The 23686-nt window shown below is 39.8% G+C and overlaps 1 protein-coding gene across 1 annotated transcript in view; it reads right to left on the reverse strand.

The window, feature by feature from the left end:
- Positions 1 to 23686, reverse strand: part of CSMD1 (CUB and Sushi multiple domains 1) — a 1400820-nt gene that overhangs the window by 307847 nt on the left and 1069287 nt on the right. Inside the window, exons 13-17 of the mRNA XM_060136411.1 lie at positions 14948 to 15130; positions 13391 to 13717; positions 12230 to 12424; positions 8244 to 8382; positions 5138 to 5325 (exon numbers count right to left, since the gene is read on the reverse strand). Coding sequence (XP_059992394.1) covers positions 5138 to 5325; positions 8244 to 8382; positions 12230 to 12424; positions 13391 to 13717; positions 14948 to 15130 — 1032 coding nt within the window. The remainder of the gene's footprint in view (positions 1 to 5137; positions 5326 to 8243; positions 8383 to 12229; positions 12425 to 13390; positions 13718 to 14947; positions 15131 to 23686) is intronic.

Here is a 23686-nt window from a genome sequence, read left to right on the forward strand (position 1 = left end):
AGTCAACTAAATTATTCCATTTCATCAAATGACGTCCTGTGATCACTAGACGGTACAGTCACTGCACTGCAGTGAATAACAATAAAAGAAATTACTATTTTAGACAATGTGCGAATGCTGTGTTAATTAGTGTCCATAATGAAATTCATAAATTGTAAGGAAATGCAAAATGTGTAGGGAAAATAGAGAAACATATCAGAGGAAACCAAAGTATACAAATTTAAATTTAGAATTCTTTACATGTAAAACTGAACTAATAAATAAGTAAAATCATTAAAGTCATAACCGCTTGTTCATACCAACTACACGCCATTATTTATTCATTCATTTATTTTTACAATATAATGGGTGCAAATATTGAGTTTGGAAACAAGCAGATATTGTGATCCTTGGCCCTCCCATTTATTAGACAGGAAAGTCCCCGTGGGGATGACTCCTGAGTGGAACATTTGGGTCGGTGGATCCTATTGGAGCTGTGAATATATTTACACTCTGTACCAACTGTTTCTTTCTTGAAACTTACCGCAGCTCTGAATTTTTTGACATACATGATATAAATATACTTCCTTTCATTTGGCTTTTGTCAAATAAGTGACTGAACAAATTTGCTGCTCGCTGAATGAAGGAAGACGGCTGCTGTGAAACTGTCCGTGTCAGATCACATTTACACGTTTGATGTCGGTAAAGTGCCGCTCAGCTCTCTGTTTCCTCGAAGTCCGAGTCCAAGGAAGAGAACGCGTGGTCTCTGGGTATCTTTTACCTGCCACGCTTTAGTGCAGGCACTTTTCACAGCCTGCTGAAGGCTTTGAAATAGTGGTTACACTCCCTACTTTACAGATGAAGAAACTGGCTAAGAAATTAAGTAAATTTGTCAAGTTAATTATTGACTGAAATTCAAACCTAAGTCCTTGACTGTTTTTCTCTCTTCCTCTGTCTCCTGTGTGTGTATGTGCATGTGTGTGTCTGTGTGTGTGTGTGCTGTACATAATTTGCAGTTGTATTGCATTTATTACCATTACATCTTGACCAGTCTCCCTTTCTGGTTATAAGAAAGGTCACTTAATCAAAGAAAACTAATCTACCCACACACACACCACAAAATACATACTGCTTACCACAAATTTTTTAAAAAACTGCACAGTATATGAATTGCATAGTAGGATATATATATTTACATTTAGTAAATCTTGCTTCTTTCTCGAAACATTATTAAAAAGCATTTCTAAGAAGTGTGCTAAAATTAAATGGAAAATCTCCATATACTTAAGATATCCATTTATTTTTCACTTTTTAGCATTTTATTTTTCAATTCCCTATACAATTATGATGATTTTAAAGTGTGGTTCAAAGCTGTCTCTACAAACAAACAGAACAAATGATTATTCTGGGAGATAATGCAATTACTATTATATGAATAAACTGTGCCACATTCCTTATAAGAAATAAAGTAATGAAAGCACAGACTGTAAATGAACATTATATTTACGAGAGCATTCCTAAAACTTAGTACAAGAGTAGAACTACAACCCTGGGTATGCTTTTAGGAATAAACCTTGAAAAACTGGCTCAACCCTTCTGCCCTACAGTTCAGAAAGAGCTGAAATGAATGTCGTTTACAGCGGCTCACATTATTTTATGGAACCACTACAAAAATAAGCAAAACTTGAGTAGAGTGTGATCACCCCTGCAAGGCTCTCTGTCTGTAGAGTAGATTGCCATGTGCCCATCTGGGCATGAGGTGGGGTCACTAACATTTTTTTAAAGCAAGAAAGGTTTACAGTGTCAGCCATTCTTGATGAAAGACAAAAGGGAGATGGGCTATTTTATGATTTTTAAATGGCATAAAAATTTGATGTAAACCATTCTTAGGTCATGGGCAACCCACTCTTTAAAAATGTGTCAGATGAGCAGGTGTAATTATTTTTCTAGTGTCTGTATATTGGGTTCTGAACACATTTCCTCAAAGGATACTAGAAATGGTCAAAATGACAAAGGGGTTGGTAAGGTATGTCAATCCCATGTTTTTCTCCTCTCTCTCTCTCTCTGTCTCTCTCTGTGCTTCTCTCCTGGTCCTTTACTCTTCCATTACCTCTGTTGTCCCTCTGCACCTACCTGCAGGTCCCCTCCACCTGGAGCCCGTGCGGCAGGCAGCACCTGCCATGGCCTGCCTGGGCTGCCTCAGACACCCACTGCCACCTACACGCCACCGCCCTCAGGATCACCTTGAGGACTCACTCAAAGGTCCAGAATTCTGACGTGCTCAACTTTAATATCTGGAATTCGAGCTTAGGAATCTCCATTTCACTAGGACCCCCAGGTGAAGACTAGCGCACAGCAGTGTTTGAGAAAAACTGCTCCTTCGGCAGGCTTCGTACCCAGGACGTGGGTGTGAGTTGGGCACGGGGCTCCCGTAAAGTGTCTGCCCCAGCAGCGGCAGGCACGCCCTAGGACGCCGGGCTGGCAGCCTGGGCCCTGGTCAGCTGCAAAGCCCGCAGGTGCCTGTGGCAACAGCCCCGACAGCCACTGCGCTGAAGGCCAGGCCTTTCCTGGCTCTGCTTCCCATTAAAGTGCCAGGTCCTGCATCGCACTGGCTTCTGCTCACTTCCCGTTTCTCCTCGAATTCTTCACCAGAGATAAGTAAATTGAGGTGATAACAAGTCAAGCTTCAGTGTGACTTCCTTCCTGGTGATTGTTCCCCAATATCCTGTCAATGCTCTCACCCACAGACTGCATCAGGAATGTCTGGGGCCTGGGTCTTCTGGAAGGGTCACCGGGTGTCCACAAATGAGAGTGGATGAATGTCCAGAACAAGGTCCCCTCTAAGGCAGAGCTGTGGACAGTCTGATGCTGTAGGAACCTTGCCCATCTTGTCCTCTGCCCTCATCCAGAACTACAGAGCCAGCCCCAGCTTTTCCAGGAAAGAAGGAGGGAGAAGAATTCCAGGCTCCAAGGGATCAGACATTTAAGACACTCGCACAGTTATCCTCCAAACACACCAGCTGGGGGTTTGTTTTTGCCTCCTTTTACTGATGAAAAGAAGGGAAAATGGCAAAAAGCACTGTCCTCTGAGGATCACTGGGTTATACCATGTCTTACTCAGACTCATGTCCATTTTCAAATATAGGATAAATAAAAAGAACCCTGAAACATAATGCAGTCAGTCTTTTCAGTTTATAATGATTATTGTTAGAATTATCTACTCAATAAATTTATATTATATTATATTATATTATATTATATTATATTATATAATGGTGACAATCTAAATAGGAACTTGTGACTGACTTTCCCTGATTTTCCAGAAATCATGAATAAGAACAACCCACTTATATAAATGAGGCAGAGAAGCAAATGACATTAGTTTCTACTACCTACATATGGGCTTTAGAACTTGTTTCTTCAAAAGGGACTAGAAATAGGCAAAATAATCTGTGGTATGCAAATAAGAGAGAGAGAACATAGAATACTCTGTTCTAGTGTTTGTTAGCACCTAAAACTATCTATTCTCTTAAGTTTCACCCAACTCTATATCCGAAGGCCAACCTATTGTATGTAGCTTTAAGAAAAATGTGCAGGATGGGGTGGAGAGAATACATCTTAGCAGATCAATGCTGAGGAGTTGTACAAATTCAGATGACTGTAATGTATACACATCTTCACTCCAAAGAGAAGTGATAACTTAAAGGAATGTTAAGAAAGGAATGAAATACAGAAGTTTCTGCTTCTTAAAATGTGCAAGTTTAAAAATATGTAAATTTGAAATAAATTATGTATATATACAAAGCATAATAACTTTGAATTAAATCTGAAATTAATCTTTAAATCATTAATAATCAATTTTCTTGTTATCAGAATACAAGTCTAATACAATTCCATTTTTAATCAAAAAGTACACATAACCTTATATGTGTATTTGCATATATATGTTTGCATATAATTATATAGATAAGCATGTAAAAAAGAGAAATATACACAACAGGTTATTAATTTTAGTTGTTGGATAGGGTTTGGGTAAGATTAACATGAGTAGCAGCGGGCAATGTGGAGAAAGGAAGGAAAGAAAAAGAAAAAAAGATGAAAAATTCAGCATGTTAGATATGGCCCCATTCATGCATTTATAAGATTATATGTATTTTTACAACAACATTAAAACTTTGTTTAGTTTATTTTAGGAAAGATTCTGAAAAAGAACAACCTTAAAAATCCTAAAAAAATAAAGGATTTATTCCTTCAGATTCCATATTGAGCTACTCTGATGCATCTTCTTTCATTCCACTCTAGAAGCGAAGAATTTTCAGTGAACGGAAGAATTACTGTTTTTTAAATTGACTAGCATTAGAAATGCATTCCCAGGCTGAACTGCACTCTACTCCATTCCAGAAGCACCCCTGCATAAATATTACTATCAAATGATATAATCTCTCGATCTCCTAATTTCAGAAGCTAAAGCTAAGAGCCAAATTTGGACAGATGGAAACAAAAATGGGAAGGAATTGGGATTGCTTTGCAAAATACACTGCATTATGATATTTTAGCAATTGTGTTTAAATATGTCTAATAATTGTTCTTTAACATTTTTAACAGTTGTTAATAATAACAACAGGTATTTGTCATTTAGTAAAAGTTCAAACGAGTTTTAATTCCTTCTCTCTTAGTTACAGGCTCTCTGCTGACTGAAACAGGCACATGTATACTCACAAATAAGTACCACAACTGCCCTAACTATTTTTCTAACAAAATATATTGCTCAGGAGATATAATTTTAGTGACATGCCCTGTAGCTCTTTTGGCCAACAGGTATATTTTCTAATAGTAGAAATTTATTATTACATCGTGCAGTAAATGAACACGTTTCACTGTTTTAATTAGTTTATTATTTTACTTTATAATAAACGAATATGTCTTCTTTTTGAGTCGTAAAGTAGAAATCCCCAAGGCTCTCTGTCCTTAATAAGAGAAAGTCTTGACGATGGCACAGTGCAGTGTGCACAGAGGCGGGAAGAACTGCTGTTTTTTACATTGACTAGCATTAGAAATGCATTCCCAGCACATCTCCTGCTACGTGACACAATGAGACCACGTGTGTGGAACTCAACCCGACAATCGGGCACAGCCCTGGGGAGGGAGGACCACTTACTCTCGTAGCGGATGAGGAAGCCCACGCTGGACCGGCTATTGTCTGTGGTGAAGAGGAGGTACATGAAGTTCCCTGTGCTGATGAGGAACTGAGGCGCCTGTGTGCCGTGGTACTCCCCGATCAGCGGGGACGAGCTGGCTGGCCCGTCTCTGACCTCCAGGGTGTCATAATTAACTTCTGTCTGGAATCTGTGGGCAAGCGTATCCAGTCAGAAGAGAGATGCAGAGCTGCATTAACGTACAGACATCCTGTAATATCATTCACTTACTAAAAACCCAAGTACAGCAAGGGACATAAAATAGATACAGAGACACGTACATATGTTTTGAAGACTTGAGCACGTGTAGTATTTGAGGACAGTACTTATTTCTGGGGGGAAGACCCACCCCCACATCCCTCCCTCTGACTCAATACTCCATCCAGTAGCATCACAGACAGAAACGGGGGTAGTGACTCAGCTCTAAAATAAAAATACTGTGAGCCAGTAGATAGAGAAGCGCCAGTTAGTGTAAGTCAATCATGGCACATTTTCAAACTGTTTTTCATGATCCCAAGTGTAACATGATTATGGATTTCTTAAAATGAGCATATTGAAGTGACATGATCTCCTAAAGGAAAAGGGTAAATCAAAATACATGACAATACTTTAAATACCTTTCCTGAAACAAAAAATTCTGTGCCTTTTCAAGCTCCATTAACTTGTGTGACAGTGGGAGAGCACGGGCACATTACTGCTTCAGAAACCAAATACTACTTCAATGATCTGAAAAGGTTAGAACAGCTTCCAAAAAGTGCTTAACTTTTCTTCCAAGAAGGACTTATGCTTCCAGATCATCTGGTCTGATATTATATTTATATACAATTGCAGCTACTTGGGTGCTCTTTGATGAAATGGAGGTACCATTCCAGGCACTGAGATAACTTCGTAAATAGGCCCATCTCATCCTCAAAGAGCTAAAGCAGTTTCCAAGTGTCTGGCATGGCTCTCAGGCAGCAGCTCAACTGACTGGAGCCTCTGATCCATCAGTGACTCTCAGACAGAGAATTCCAGGGTAGCCTGTGCTGTGGGTCTCCAGGGTCTGCAACATATGCTGCTGATGGGGAGGAAGAGGAAGGAACAGAGTGGCTGTCTGAGATTCCCGGCACAGAGCAATGAAAAAAGATGCTGAAATCAAAGGGCCCTGCCCTGTTTATCATTAAATCACATACTCCTCTTAGTGCAAATGCACAACAATGATATATTCTTGCAACTAACTTAGAATGGTCCCTGACCCTCTATCTTCCGTAAAGGGGAATTCAAACAACTGGTGTAGCGTGTGGCTAGGTCAGAATACAGCCACAGGCTGGACATTTGGGGTGGGATAGGGCAGCTTTGTCTTTTACTATTAAAAATGTTCTCTAAAGATGCTATGACTTCACAGTTATCTCAGTGCACATTCAAGAAGTCTAGATAAGCATGGAATAAATCTCATTTGAAGTATGTGCACTGAAGTTTTCACATCTTTCATCTTTAGAGACAGCCAGGACTGACAGAGGGCATGCCTCAAGAGCTGGACGATTTCCAGGGTAACCTCAGAAAGAAAAATATAAATGCTTTTCATCATTTGGCAACCTAGCACACAATGTGTAACAATAACATCAGTATGGAATTTAAAATTTGTTTGTGCAAACACATCCTTTATTAGGATGTCAGCTCACAGCTCAAGGTATAAACCAATACACTATTGAAGGGTGGTGTACTATGTCCAGGGTAATAATCACTAGTGTCTGAAAATATCAGAAATGTTGGTACTTACAAATGGAATTTAGCAAATACCGCAGTTCAATAGTATCGAAAAGACAAGATTGAGAAAAATTGAGTATTTTTGTTCAGGCAACTGAAAATGGAATGCTAATAACTTCTGCCAAACCAGAATGTAAAATCACTATTTTTACTAAATGATTTAAATTTGTTGTGCTGCTGGAAATCAGGATGTGTTTCTTCTTTTTTCCCTCTCAATACTACAAAGTGTAAAAATTAATAAGAAACCAAACAATTTACTTAATATTTATAAAGGTTTTTTTTCCCAGTGACTAAGATTATATGCAAGAATCCATTCTCCAATATAATGAACACATAAAGCAATTTTTTCTTTTCTTCTGAGAGATTATCCTACTGGAGTTATAATTATCCTATCAGATATAATAATATCAATAGTAACTTCAAATACAAATAATCACTAAGTGATAACATAATTCCTGCTAAAAACCTTTCCTGTATGGATGTTGTCATTGAGAATTAGAAAATTAGTTAAAAAATAATATAATAATGTACATCTGTCTTGAGACATTATAGTATTCTGAATACTAGAACCCCAAACTCAGTCTAGTTAAGAAGGTCATTGTTAGAGAAAGCCCAATTTGCTCAGATATTAATTAACCTTGAAACACTAAACAAAGATGCTTCCTTGGAGTTTAAAGCATGTGGGTCCCTTCCAAAGTACTTTTGGTTCTTAATCTTCAAACTGATTGTTGAGACAATCTGGACAATATTTGATCATGGAGAATTCAAATAGCATGCTTCTTTTTTCTTAGATTATCAAATACATTATCAAACAGCTAAGCCAAATACCATTGCAGTGACGGAACCACTCGCAGCTAATTAACAGGTAATGAATCTGCTGCACACAGGCTGTTGCCAGCTCTGCAACCCCAAACCGCCCTTCAGTCCCCAGAGCCATCCCCAGAGTGGGAGAACTCTTTTCCTGTGCTTTCTAGAAATACGTAAGGGATCAAAAGGCTCTATTTGCAATCAAACACCAAGCAGAATTTATTCTAGCCCCAGAGGTGGACTCAAGGGCCAGCGACTGTGAGTTCTGGGAATGCTTGTCTGGGCCACCATGCCCTCAACCATGTCTGCAGAGGGGCTGTAGCCGTGGGCTTAGAAGATAAAATTCCAGAAGAACAGAATTCATCAAGCAAGCGCCTATTTCCTTTTAAGTGAACTCCTTTGGGGGAACCAATGAAAAACTGTCATCTTTCTAAGATTTAAGATCCATTTAAATAAAAACATTGGGCATGCATGGGTCATCAGGTCCAAATTAAGGAAAACAAAGTTTTTTCTTACCTATCAAAAGTTATTTTGATAGAGTGTCCTGGTTTTGCTTCAATTATCCATTCACAATTTAAGGAATCTTTGTAATACCCTGGCCATCCCGGGGGCAAAATGACTCCACTTGAAGCTGTCAGATGTCCACCACAAGGGGCTGAAAGATGATGCAGGGTATAAACAGGTCAAATTATGTATATGGACCATGGCAGCACCTCAGTTACTTCAGGAATTCGCTTCTGTGTTCATGGACTTAATGGTTTCTACTGTTCAAGCAAAAGTTATTCCCAAGTAAATTAACAATATTGAAAGCAGAGCACATATATTCCACACCTGGGCATTTATCATCAACCTGCAGCAAAGTTCCTCCCATCTAATAATGGTAATAATGGCACAGTCTAAGTGAGTGGTGTCTGCCAGACGACTTCCAGGAATTATCACGTTCAATCATCACAACGAAGTCACGAGGTGCGAATTCCACTGATACCCACATTTTACATGTATTCAGATGTCAACAAACGTCTATTGATACACAAACTTAAAATTACCTCACATCTAAAATTAAACTACTCTGTGGTGTGTGATTGTGGGTATGTTTTAAAATATGTTTACGTGTTTATTCACTTTGGGCTGTGTTCATTTTATTAAAATAATTTGCCACATACATCTTACTAAATTGCTGGTGATTGTTAGAAAACAAAAAAATAAATAAATAAAATTCGATAAACGTGAACGAGTGTGCATCAATCCTTTTGAAGTGTTGGGTAACAGTCATCCATAATTATATAGACAAAAGGGAGTTTGAGGAAAGTATGTGCCTGGCGCTCAGTAAAAGTGAGTACGCATTTCTGTAAAATCTACAGAAAATTTACAATAATAACATATTTAACATGTTTCTGCCTAGCCACATACATTTTTCAGATTTTATTTATTTTTTTCTCAAAGTTCTTTGCCATCTTTATAATCACTTTTGTGAATCTACAGATATCAAATAAAACATGAAAATGTTCCTAGTTAAAAAAATATTTTTGGAAAAATATCCTTTTATGGAAAAAATAGCAATATGCATTAAATGCTGGAAAAATTTATAAAATTTTACACAAATTTTGATGTTAGAAAAAAACTGACACAGTGGAATCTATAGAAATAATTATAGTAGCTTCATTTGTAATAGAAAAAAAGAAACGAAAAAAGAAAAGTAAAAAATTTATGAAAAGAACATGACTACATATTTAGAATGTCACACATACGTTTGAAGTGATATTTTGAAATGTTGTTAAAATGATAAAATCTTTGCAATTGAATTTTTTTTTTTTAGCAGTATGAGGGCCTCTCACTGCTGTGGCCTCTCCCGTTGCGGAGCACAGGCTCCGGACGCGCAGGCTCAGCCGCCATGGCTCACGGGCCCAGCTGCTCCGCGGCATGTGGGATCTTCCCGGACCAGGGCTCCAACCCGTGTCCCCTGCATTGGCAGGCGGATTCTTAACCACTGAACCACCAGGGAAGCCCTAAAATAAGTCCTTCTTGAATATACATTTTGTCTATAGCTTTATTTTTAATGCAATTATCTGGCTTGGGTATATCACACTGAAACTGGCTTTATAAAATGTGATATAGGAGTTAGTGCCTCTTTTCCATTATCTGGGACCATGTTCCCAATGCTAAAATTCTCTGAACTTGAAAGACAACTTCCTTGTGCATGCCTCTGGTGCCTGTGTCTTTTTCAGTCTTTAATCTTCTTTCTAATTTCTTTTTATGGTACTTTGTTTATTCACATTTTGTACTTTTTATTGCATCACTTTGGGTAATTTATATTTTGCTAGGAAATCACCAATTTTCTTTGAACTTTAAAATTTGTTGCCATAGAGATGTGTTCTTGTACAGTAATTTTTCCCTCAAGATAACTTGTGTTTTTTAATGACACTGATCTATGCTGAAGCATAGAGGCAGGTTAAATGTAGAACAAATAAAGAGAGAAAAATCTTTCCCTTAGTAATTGACTTTCTAAGTACAAGTAAACTTCAACAATCTAATTCACCATTAACCAGTCCTTGTGCTAAGGGTTTGTTTTGCTGTTAACAACCCATAGCTGTGGTTTGCCTTGAAATTCATCTGAAGGTCTCTTCCAAACAGTGAGAGAACTGCCTGCTCCCATTTAATGTGGTACTTTCTCCTTTTGTCTGACTCTATGGGAACCCTCACCTGCCACCTCCCAGTGCCCTTTCTTTCCCCAACTGCACGGAGAAACCTACCTGCCCTGCAGCTTACACCTATCTGCACACAGCCCACTGCAGGTAAGCACACCAGTGGCAGCGAAAACCATGGCAGACAGAACAGAGACTAGACAGTATTGCTTGTTTTGAGCTTCTTTCTTGTAAAATTATTCACGCTTCAAAGTCAGAAGCGAAACGCTTGGCTGAAGCAGTATCTGCAAACATATTTATTCCTGCCCTGTTATCAGTACCATTTATCTGAGAACCCTGATTGTATTGTTTACTTATTTATAAAGGATAATAACCTAGCCATTTATTAACATTGATAAAATGTAAAATATACAGAAGCATACATTTAGAATGTGATCAAAATAAATTAAAAAAGGAAAGTCCTACTGCTGTGCTCTTGCCCTTCAATTTAGCAAGGTTCCACTCCCGGGTGGTGCCCACAGTCCAGCAAATCATTTTTAACAATTTATGAAACTGTGGAAATGAGAAACATCGTTCTGTAAATTTAGCAGCATCAGCCAATGATGATTTAAAATAATGCTGATCCTTGAACTAATGAGGAATAACTTTGGAGGTAGAGCTGAGGGCAGAACAAGGAGGTGAGGCAGAGCCCCACTGCCCGTGTGGGTTAGCAAGCAGGGAAGGAGGAGGGAGGGATGAATAGGTGGAGCACAGGGGATTTTAGGGCCGTGAAAACACCCAGTGTGACACTGTAATGGTGGATACATGTCACGTACATTTGCCCAAGCCCGAAGAACGGCCAATCCCAAGAGGGAGCCCTAATGGAAACTGCGGACTCAGGGTAATGGTGACGTGTCACCATATGTCTATCGGTTGTAACAAGCGTACCATCTGGCGTGGGATGTTTGATAATGGGGGCAGCTGTGCATATATGGGGGTGTGTGGGAAATCTCTGTATCTTCCACTCAATTTTGTTGTAAACCTAAAACTGCTCTAAAAAATGTCTACTTTTTAAAAAGTATCTGTATTTCTTCGGCACTTACTAGAGATACTTTTTAAAAAGGCCTTTCTTAGCTCATTACACTTGGACCATTCTGATAGGGAGGGTATGAGTTTACATTCTAAGTAAATTTTTTTTTTTACCTGAGTAAACATCAAAGGTAATATTCTCCTTAATTTTTTCCCTTTTGGTTTTCTTACATACGTAACCAGAGTGGAAATGTCAAGAAGAAAATTAGTTAGGCAGTATTTATGTCAGCTACACTAAGGGCAACAAAATAGTTAACTAAAAACTACATTGTTGTTATAGGTTGAACTACGCACTCCCCCACGACATTCTGGATTCCTAATCCCAGCACCTCAGAATGTGACCTTATTTGGAAATAAGGGTACTGCAGACATAATTAGTTAAGATGAGATCATTAGACTGGGCTCTAGTCCAATATGACTGGTGTCCTTAGAAAGAGGGGAAATTTGGACACAGACACATTCTCACATGAAGAAAACGGGGATGATGATTCTATAAGCCAAGAAACTCTGAAGACTGCCAGCAAACCCACCAGAAGCTGGGAGAGGGGCCTGGAACACAGCTCTCCCTTACAGCCTCAGAAGGAACCAGTCCTTCCGACACGTCGATCTTGGACTTCCGGCCTCTAGAGCTGGGATAGAATAAATTTCTGTTGTTAAAGCCACCAGTTTGTGGTACTTGGTACGGCAGCCCTAGGAAACCAATACTGTTGATTGTTTGTTTGCTTGTCTGTTTTTTAAATTAGATGTACCATTTCAAAGGAAAATAACTGGCAAACAATAGAGGACCCGCACCTTCACAGCGGGGGACGGTGGAGCTCCAGACTACATTCCCATCCTGCAGGATGCAGGTGATGGACTCCGACCCCTGGGTTTTGACAAAGCCATCATCACAGTGGAAAGAGACCGAACTCCCAAGCAGGAACCTGTCACCAAAACGCCGTCCATTTATGGGAATGCCTGGATCGTGGCACTCGTTTTGACCAAATGCTGAAAAGAAAAAGAAAAAAGACTAGAATAAAAAATACTTCAATGTTAATTATGAGTATTAAAACAGAAGAAAACAAAACCACTTATAAAGCAATTTATTTTCCCAAATTTCAGTTATATCTTCATAGATAAATAAACATATTCAATAAACAGAATATTGATGACTAGAGAGACAGAGAGAAAGAGATGTATAGAGAGATATCACTATCATCTACACAGCATTTCGCAGTTTGAAAGCACTTTTTCACTAAGAAAAGCAGAGATGAGATACGTAGGTGATAAAAAAGGTTTTCGGTTCTGACATATCTAGATTAGCATCCTGGGTCTTGTGTTTACTACCTGTCCCTGGGCAGATTACTCTCGTGATCTGAGCCTAGTTATCTTTATTTACAGAATGAGGAATATGAAGCTTCTATTCCAGAGTTCCAGCAATGTTAAATGAAATAATTCCTGTCAAATCATAAGCACAGCACCTAAGAGAAGTAGGCAGTCAGTAAATTATAACTCTTATTTAACATTATTATCTTACTTTATTCCCTTAACAATGCAATTTAAGCAGATGTTCTTAAATATAATCTCTAATGCAAATGAGAAATCTGAGGCAAAGAAAAGTTAGCCATCTTATCCAAATTAACTAAGTATATCCAAGTGCAGGTGTTCTAATCCATGGCTCCTGACCCCAAACGCCTCAGTCCTTTTTACTATTCTATTTTGTTGCATGGAGGACACATGGGTGGATGGATGGAAAACCAGAGAGAGAGAAGACCTGTGATCCAGTCCTCACTATAGGGGTGAGCAGGACACTAACCTAGACGGAGTGAGGTATTTTCTAGGTTCTCAGGATACTGCTATATAATTTTACAAACTGTAATTATGAAACCCCTGGAGTATCAGCCTTGACATTGGGCTTCACACACGTGAGAACCAGGGGAGAAGTGGACATGGGGCAGGTGCGGGCGCACTTACTGGTGTAGGTGATGTTGAAGCCTCTGCCGGTGGTAGAGTGATCCGACTGGAACTCTAGGCGAACGACGTGCCCACTGCTGGCCAGCTGGGAGGGCACCTCGTTGCCAGAGAAAGTGCCCAGCACGGTTATATCCGAAATCCCGTCATCTTTGACTGCAAGGAAGTCAAACTGAGGCTCCACATCGAAGTCATTAAAGATGAGGTGAATTCTGCTGCCAGGCTCAGAGATGATCAACCAGACGCAGTTCATGTTGTTACCATACTCCTCTGGATAATTTGGTGAGAGGATAATTCCTGATGATGCCGTAAAGTTGAAGAAACAGGAAACTGTGAAGACACAGATAAATTTTCAAACAATTTTGCCCATATCCAAAGGACTGGCTACATGCGAAGGACTTGGGGAAAATCCATACCTACAGTTACCTAGGATCGTCCAACTGTTTTTAAATGGGTGATCCTGGACCATAACATTTTCTCTTTCCCAAGTTGTCAATAGAATACGTTCAATATATAGAACAACTAGAGCCTATACATAATAAAGTGCAAGCTTGATTCAAAAATGATCCTATCAAGTTGACTGAAATTTGTGGCAAATATTAAAATTTCTAGTTGCAACTTTCTACCTTCAGAAGAGCAAATATTAATATGAAAAAGTATGCCTGTGTCATAAGAACAATTTCCAGAAAACAGTATTGGTTCTAGTCAGTTTTCTACGATAACTTTTCATTTTAAATTTTGTGTTTGCCTTTAAAGTGCATTTTTTCAAGTTAATTTTTAAATTATTTATAGGGTAACAATGATTAAATAATAACTTGGAAAATCAGACCGTGTCCTGGGTGGATAATATAAAAATCTGTTGGAATACTTAATGTGTACTCAAAAGTCAGTAATATATATTCACATATATACATTATATATGTGAATATATATATATAAAGCATTTATATATATGTATATATTACACAAATATGAATACATATTCTTCAGTTTTTGGAGGGAACATCTATTGGACTTATTTCTAGGGTGTGGATATGCTTACTATTCCACATAATTTCATATGTGTTCCCAGTCATTGCTATATTTAGTTACAAAACAATCCTGCTTTTCAATTGGCTATTAAGTCCTTCTTTTCTACTTGTTAAAACACTTATGAGGAAGCAGGCAGTTCTTCCATTGAAATGCAAAGTGACAGCATGGCCCATGCTCACAACTTGTCTTAAGTGTCACAGGACATTATTGGGTTGTAAAGACCCCGGGCTCTACTGATGGCTCAAACAGTCTGGCATCAGCCCTTCTGGATGGAAGTGATGCTCTGTTAGGATCTTTCTAGTGGAAAGCTCTCAGTGAGTTAATCTATCTAGTAGTAAGAACATCACTGATTGGTTTTAAGTAAGTGAAGAAAGCATGAGAGCTAGTGTCTGAGAAGCCCTGGCTGTTTCTGGTCAATGTCATGCTCCCAAGCGATGCTGAGAGCTGCCCGCCCTCAGCACCCGCCCTGCTTCTCTCCCCCTCTCAAGGCAGCCTCGGAATAGACCCAGGACCAGGCTCAGTACTCACATACACAGCTGGGCTTGTTGCCAGACCACTGGTTGTTCTGCTGACATGTGATAACTCTCTCCCCCACCAGCTCGAAGGCTGCCTGGCATTCGAAGGTGAGGGAGTCTCCGTGGAGAAAACTGCTGCCTGTCCGCTTCCCATAGGCAGGGATACCTGGGTCCCCACATCCTCCCTTCTCAATTTCTGAAAATGGGAAAGACAAATGAACCATTAAAAAGGTACACAATTAACATTTTTTAACAATTTTGAAAATGAACAGTGGTTTATTTTTGCATTGTTTCTGTAAACAGTTTCAAAAGGATACTCAATTCATCTAACATTTATTTACAAAAGCGAGAAAAATGTGTACTTTAAATTTAAGAGAAAGGTATTTAACTTACTGTCTTTTAAGGGATACACAAGGCTACACAGATGTGTTGACAATGCAAATGTTACAATTAATAGACGTTTCTTCCTGGTCTACACCCTTCCTGCATGTTACCTACAATTGCTACCATTAAAATGTAAACACCAATTTTGTTTTAATTGATGTGTTTTTTAATGTAAGCCATATAAGATAGTTCATTTCCTACTGAATATTTAAGTCTATATATCCATTTGAATATTCTTTCCCTTCAATTGATGTTAAAATTCATTTATGAAACAAAACAAGTATATTCATGGTCTTCAGATGAAAGAAAATATGCAGCATCAAGCCTCTTTTCATTATAACATTGTAATGAAATGTGGATACAAATACACCAAAATTATAGATACATTTCAACTTTGCTCTGTCATGTTAACGACATAATGTATTAACTAAAATATGTTATTCATTTATTCATACAAAAAATATTCTTTGAGGGCCAACTGTGAGTCAGGCTCTGTTCTACGTAAGACGGTTAGTGGACAAACAAGACTAAATTCCTGCAGGCATGGGGCTTACATTATATGGAGGTAAACAGTAACAATTTTTGAGATGATGAAGGGTAGTTTGAAGTGAAATGCAGGAGGCTGAAGGGTTGGGTGGAGAAGGAAACACGGCCGCTGTGCTCAGGACCTGCAGGGAGATGGGAGGGAAGAGGTGGCTTGCAGAGGAAGGGAGGGACTGGTCCAGAGCAGCCTGTGGGGTTTTTTTTTTGGGAAGCAGATGTTGCAGGGATTTCAGGTGATACATGATGTGATCTGATACATGATGTGATACAAGTTCAGAAGACCCTCCGCAGGGCTGGGGAGCAGACGCAGAAGAGTGAGTGTCCACAGTTCAGGACGGTTTCTCTGGGTACGGCTCACAGAGGTGTGTCTCGGTCATCCTTCCCAGATTCTTCACAGGTTTGCACCTCATCATTTGCCACGACCAAGAGCAAATTCAAACGTCGGTTTTATTAGCAACCTAAACGCTTTCTGATCAAGTTCTCATTTTTTGGAATGTCTGTGGAAGTGACTATGAGCTGAATTTCCGGGTGGTTTTCAGGCATGTGCCTGCCATGTGGGGAACCTATACGAGCCCAGAGATTGACCCAGAGATAGCTTATTCTCCTCAAGAGGAGAAACTTTACTTGCGAGCATTCAGGAGTTTCAAAGTGAAATCAGCTTGTAATATTATGGTGCTGAACCTTCAACATGTAGGATATTACCACTTCTGTTTTCTTAGCAAACTAGCAAATGAAACACAAAACAAAACAAAACCAGGTACTGTGTACAGACAGGTTCATCGCACTCTCCTGATGGCTCAGGTATCAAATAAAGAAGACAACCCTAACATAACATTTATACAGGAGCTAAAATGTTCCCAGATGCAACACAGGCCCAAGAAAGCCTCAGAGAATACTCTTCCTTAAGGACGGGCCTTGGAGTTCAAGTTGTTGAACTTGAGTTGAACAGAGCTGGGAATGTATCTACTTGAATTTAACACTTGGGATGCCTTGAACCAAATTTCTTTGACTGAAATAAACAAAGGCAATTCAGACCAATGGCTTATAACAGAAAAGACCTTGCATTTGGTGTGGCCTGTCAGTTGGGTAGGGGGGCAGGAGTCCAGGGTCCTGACCAAGGACACAGCTTTGAGGGCAGGAATGGGAACACCAGACTTGGTTTTGAGATTCCCAGGCTCTGCTGGACCACCAGGTGCAATTCAGTCTTGAAAAGTTTCCATTTTCACTCCCTCAGTTTACTGTTTTCTACCTCACAGGCGACTATGAGAGCTAAACTGTATAATTCACATTAGTCCCTGGCATATAGGGCTCAAAATATTAGCCACTACTATGATTATTAGCAAACCTTAGACTTCTAGAAGTTTCTTTTTGCCTCTGTGATGCTAAAGCTCATAACTTTTTATAATGAAATACATTACGGCATTTTGGGGAATACTGTTTTCTACATTAATTGAGTCAGGGAACTCCTGACTTTGCAGAGTGCTCTGAAATAAACTGGGTGTAGACACACAGGGTGGATGTGGATGAGGGTCTTTCCGCTTCCCATGCTGAGGGTCTAGAGCATCCAGTGGTCCTTCATCTCCACTAAAGATGCTGGTTTTCCCTGATGCAAGGCCAGGGCTGGCTGAGCAGAACCTGTTGTCTGGCACGTCTGTTACTAGGAGTTCGGCATGGACTAGTGAGATGTATCAGTATCAGTAGGTCCGCGTGTGTGAGCCTGACCTACTCATCACCCAGAGAATATGAACGTGTCCCACGATTAGGCCAGTGAAGCTTCATTCGGGCAGCTTTGGACATTCTGCATTCGTGACCCCTACGCACGAGCCCTAAGTAATTGTGACAAAATCCACACAGATTCAGATATTTCCCTTGGAGGTCACACTGTCTACACTTGAGAATCTGCATCTACCTCATGTGTTTTCTGAACAAGCAGAACAAGTAAAGTAAGAATAAGACTGGGTTGACGTTGACAACAGTAACTGCATCAAACCTCCTTTCTATGCGCAACAAAATGCAAAATGTCCAAGATGACCTTGACGTGCTTTCCTGGAAACAAACACCATTGTTTGTTATCAGTGAAAAGATTGAAGCCCCCAGAGGAAAAAAAAAAGCTGGTCAAATATCTCTTCTAAATTATCACTAGAAATGGGATTTGGTAACGAGGAGCCTAAAGAAAATACTAGGTTGTAATTATTTCCTCACTCCTTCTCTGATGCTGCTTTTTTAGCAGTTGGGGATATTTGTACAAAAGTTTACTGGGGACTCAATGGAGTTCCTACTGATGTGTTCTTCTTTGACAATGACCTTTAAAAGTACAAATTAATGTTATTCATTTTCACTTTTTCATGTTGATTAATTTTTCTAAATTTTATGAAGTATTTATTTTTGAATATTATTTTTATAATTGACTTAAACATTTATGTTACATTGACATTACATATTTAACATTCATCTCTAATACATTTGATTTTTATTTGATAGTTTATACTATGCCTATGTTTATATAATACATAATTGGATTCACTACTTTGTAATGTATCTGAGCTCTTTCTTTTTTCCTGGCATATCAGTATTCATTGACATGTAAACCAAAATACTGAGACTGACAATTGAGTCTGCTATGGCAGAGAACTTATCAGCCGCATTTCTGAGAAAGGATATTAAAACTATTACGGTGAGCCATATCCACTTGCCAATTATTTGACAATTTTTGATCTACAAAAGTCATTTAATTAAATCCAATCCTTAATCCAAAATGCCACAGCTGCTGTCTTATATTTACCTCATGGTACAGTCCACAGCTTCCCTGTAAGGCTGCCTGCTAACTGAGAACCATTATTGCTCCTCTTTTTGTACCGTCTTTGCACCTGCCACGACCCCAACACACAGGGGAACTGGCACAGATGAATGAACGCTGGTTTGAGTAATAACCGAGTTCCCCTGGACTCCTCTGCACAGCTAAATATCCTGGCTTGGTGTCCCTCATCTGACTCTCTCCACGTGACTTTCCCATGCATCGGGGACTCCCTGTTTCTGGCTCTCACTTCTTCATCTTCTCCTCCACACTCCCAAGGAATTGCCCTGCCTTCTCCAAACCCGCCCACAGGAGCGCACCTGCAGGTGGACCCACCTGCCAGGTCTGTGAATTGTAGAGACCATTCAGGTCAATCAGGGTACATTTTCCACACACTTGACACTTCTTCGACCTCAGGGTCTCCCAACCCATCCAGGGCTCTCTCATTCCAGCAGCAGAGGCATCCTGAGTGTTCCAGGACACTTCATGCTTGCTTCCACGCTGGTCCTCCTGTCAAAGATACTACCCTCTCCCTTTTTATAATATCCCTCTTGGTTAAAGTCCCTTCAAAGCCCTATAATCCAGATTACTTTTGCTCCCTACTCTAGGGTTTACAGGTAGCTCTCCTGTAGAGGTTTAAGAAATAGTCACATCTAGACTGATTGAGATGTGGACCTGTCTTTCTATACCATTGCACTGTTAATTTTTCCAGAATGATAAGCCTTATCTCTCTCTGGACTTCCTAGTACTTAAATAGTGCCCGAAAAAAGTGGACACTTGGCATTGTATTGTTATTTAAAAGGAACTTCTGAAATGTCTGCCCAGGCTTGGGTAGTTTTTAGCTGTAACACAGCCTGCGTAGGTTTTTATTTTTTTTTCTCTATGAAGAGTTACTCACCGTTGCCTAATTGCTTAGTCTGTGACAGATACTTTTGAGCACCATTCACTGCTCTAGCTGTAGGTCTAACAAACAAGTGAGCAGACCAAGCAGCTGGTCTTGTGGAGCGTGTGGCTTAGGGCAGCCAGCAGAAAATACACAAATAGTCTAAAGTATGCCAGACAGGGACAAATGCACTGGAGAAAGAAAGCAGTTAGGAGGAAGTAGAGGGTAGTGAGAGGGTCTTTTCAGGTGGGACAGTCAGAGAAGGTCTCTGAAAAGTGAACCTGTGAGCGGAGACTTGAAGTGGGGGACAGTCAGATGGGTAAGGGAGAAGGCTGTCCCACAGGCAGTGAGCAGCAGGTAGCACTCAGGGCTGAGGGAGGGATGCTCCTGGCAGGCAGGCGGAAGAGCAAGAAGGCCACAAGTGATCATGTTCTGGGGATAAAGGCAGAGATGGGGAGGACACGAAAACACAGGACTGACTGAGGACCAGGCTATGCACAGTCTCTAGACTTTTACGTGGATTGTATTCTTCCGTTGTGCTTTATTACGATCATGCCGTAAGAGCTACAGAAACCGGATAATCTATCAAACTGTTTCCTAAATTATTGTGAAACATCGTCCCATAATAAAGATTGGAGAGAAGACACCTAAATGCCACCATAAGACAAGACTTACCTTAGGGTTATCAGCTGTATTGATTTTAGCTTCTCTGCTGCCAGGAACACCAATCCTAAGTTATTATGAAGATTTACCTTCTATTGACCCATTTATATATGCTTGGTGGGTAGCATGGACTACAGGAAGGGGTATCAGACTGAGAATATAGGTTCAATTCACAGATCTTTCACATAATAACCAAGGGAACTTTATTATTCCCTTTCATTTTTTAAAAAATTGTGGAACATGCCTTATGTGCTAGGGTACTAGGACCAGGAATGATTTATTATCTTCAGGAAGTCTACAGTCTAGTGATTCGAAGAGACTGTGACGGCTGACCATCACAGGGCACTTGGTGAGACACCTGTCTCGTCAAAGATACTCGGAAGTGAATATTAAACATCAAATGTCCTTAAAATAAAAATAAACAGTCAAAGGGAAAATAGACTCTGAACTTTGACATCCTTGCTGTCCAGCCCAGAGCTCTTTCCCCGTAGGCCATGTGGAAGTGGTTTGCTCTGGCGCTGTAGGAGTTATGGTCACACGGCAGCTACACTGGCTCCAGAAGCCGGTGGCTGCCGTCGCCCACCCTGCGCCCCACCCCTGCTCCTTCATGTGGTGGTCTTCTCCGGGCTCCTCTACTTCTTTTCCACTTTAATTTCCATCCTCTTAACAAAGGCCCAGCATTCCTGGTCCCCTGATTTCAGGAGGAAACAAGTCAAAAAGGAAAGGAAGAAGCCCTTCAACTTTAGAAATTCAATTGAAGTTGGCCCTTCAAGCATTAGCATGACAGAATGCAAGACCTGAGAATGTCTGAGATGCCTCTGTCTTATTTTTGTCTTTCCTGTTGATCGGAAGCTTTGAGACTGAGAGATTAACTACTGTGCTTGTGGAGAATGAGGCATCCCTGATTCAAGTAAAGTTAAACAGACCCCTCTTTTGCCTGGGCCTCTGTCTTCTGTCTCCATCAGTGGTTCCCAAACTTGCCTATACATCAGAGTCACCCCGGGAGCCCCACCCCTACCAATCACAAATTCTAGTATTTCCCCATGGGCCATTTAGCTACACTGATTGGGAGAGAAGGGAAGAAACAGATGTCAAACAGGACAGTATGTAACTCAGGACTTGAGGCATTCCCTGGTCGTGGGGGGAAGGGATGAGAAGCTGTAGCTTTCATGATGAGGAACCTTGAACTCACTTAGGTGCAGAGCCTGGCAAGAGCTACTTTCTAGTGGACGACAAGGGTTTGAACAAAAGAACATCCAGAATTTAACCCCCTCTTCTCCCAACAAACACACATTTTCCTAGGCTGTGTCAGCAATGGAATGCAGATATAGAGATAACATCCCCCCCCAAAAAAATTACTGATTTAGACCATTCATAACCTCTGGTAATAAATATTCCGTAAGTAAATATGTAACCATGTGTGCTATCAAAGGGAAAATTGGAGTAGTTTCCCAATTACGGTCCCTAATTTGGACTAAAACAAAGCTTTGTGTCCCTAATTTGGACTAAAACAAAGTCCCTAATTTGGACTAAAACAAGCAAAGTGGATTTATTGTATATGCCTACTTTAAAATAATCACATAGAAATGGTTCAACGTGTGCAATAAATCCACCAATAAATTAAAGTAGTGCAAAAACAGCTAAGTAATCTCACAAGCTAAACTGTCCTCTTTTTCACAGGGCACAGTATGAGTGTCATTAAATAGCATGAATTGTGTTTCATATGGTGTCAGGATTGCATTTGGCTGCTAGTAACCAAAAAGTTCAAGGAACTTAGGCTTAAATTAATGAGCATTTTATTTTCCTCATATAACAAGAATAATGGATGTAGGGAGTGCAAAAGAGACCAGTGGGTCAGGTCAGTAAGAACCCAGGCTCTTCATTTTTATTTTCCATCACCCTGAATGTGCTGGCTGACATCTTGAGGGTTGTGGTCTCATGGCCCAAAGTGGCTGCTGGGTCTCAAGGTAGGAAGAAAGCAGAGAGTCAAAGTCCCGCACAAGGGCAGCCAGTGGGGTTCTTTCTTTAAAAAAAAAAAAAAAAAAAAAAACTTTTCCAGAGGCCCTATCTAGTGACTTCTGCTACATCTCTTTGTGTCTTGCTGCTCATCTGACCATTTCTACCTCTGAAGGATCCTGGAAATGTAACACCAGCACTTCCCAGACTCTCTCATGGAGGAAGACAAAGGAAAATAGTGTTTTCTAAAGTGGCATCTGCATAGCCCATCCACGATATCTGCCACAAAATGCTAGAAAAATTAGAAATTGAATTTAACTCCTGCCAAAAATACCATGTCAATGGAAAGGAAAGCCCCTCTCAAACATAAAATCCTTTTTAATATGTTTGGCAATGTTAGCTGGTACAGTGTTTAAAAATCTTGTTATTTTGTGTTCAGGAAAAAAGTACAAATACGTTTCTGTAAATTCTTTTGGGAATAAGTTGGGAGTTAAAGGTAAATAAAAGGAAATGTCATTCTAGAAAAAATGTATTACCCGAACAATTGTCACAGAGGTAGAAAAATAACAGATTAGGTAAAAAATAAGAAAATGCCTGAGAGTATCATGAATCAAAGCCGTTTTGTGATTCGTTATTCTTTCTTAATTCTGCCATAAAGATCAGGTAGGTGTGAGGTATCTTTTACTGGACTAGATGACAATTTACGAGGACTCTTCAATTTGCTGACTTCCAATTGATTTGTACTGTCATGGCTGGAAACCACATTTGGATGGCCAGTAATAAAGAAGAGAAAGAGGTGCATAATCAAGAAAAAAAGAAGTGAATTTTAATTTTAGAAACTAGGGAGCCTGTTAATAAATTATCTGCTCCATTAGCTTTTTTTTTTTCCTAAGGAGGCATTAACTGTACCAAAATGAAGCTACTTTTGCTAGCATTTCACACGCTTTTAGTTAGCAGCCCTAGAACAACTCACTGTTTCCTCCAAGTGTTTTACAGCCAGTTTTTCTCACAGACAGGAAGTCACACTGCTTAGAGATGACTATCCTATATCTGCTTTACTGGGACAGATATTGTATGTTTACTTTCTCTACTAAGTGTTACTAAATAACATTTACTATATAAAACTAAAGATAAACATTCTGGATTTACTGTATCTGCTAAGACAGATGTCTTGTGCCTACTTTACAGAGATTATTTTTGGACTGAAATGGGCATTTAGCTATGTATAATTTAAACATTTTTCTAGGCTAATTTTGTCAACTTTGCTCTACAATTAGGCACAACATTTGGGCACTTGATTATCCAATTATCTGTGCATTAGAGCGAGCCCAAAATTGCTTCTGGAAAAGCATCTTGGCTTTGCCCACAGTACTTCATTAGGTCACTTCTAAAGAGTTGGCATCACATCTACTCAGTCATGTGTTCTTGTTAAGCATTTCATCTTATATGATAATGTCATTTTATCCAAGCATATGGCTCTGTCCTAATTTGGCAAACCAGGATATCCGCATAGCAAGTACTTATCTGGG

Source organism: Lagenorhynchus albirostris, chromosome 21 (genome assembly GCF_949774975.1).
Source record: "Lagenorhynchus albirostris chromosome 21, mLagAlb1.1, whole genome shotgun sequence".
NCBI classification, from domain to species: domain Eukaryota; kingdom Metazoa; phylum Chordata; class Mammalia; order Artiodactyla; family Delphinidae; genus Lagenorhynchus; species Lagenorhynchus albirostris.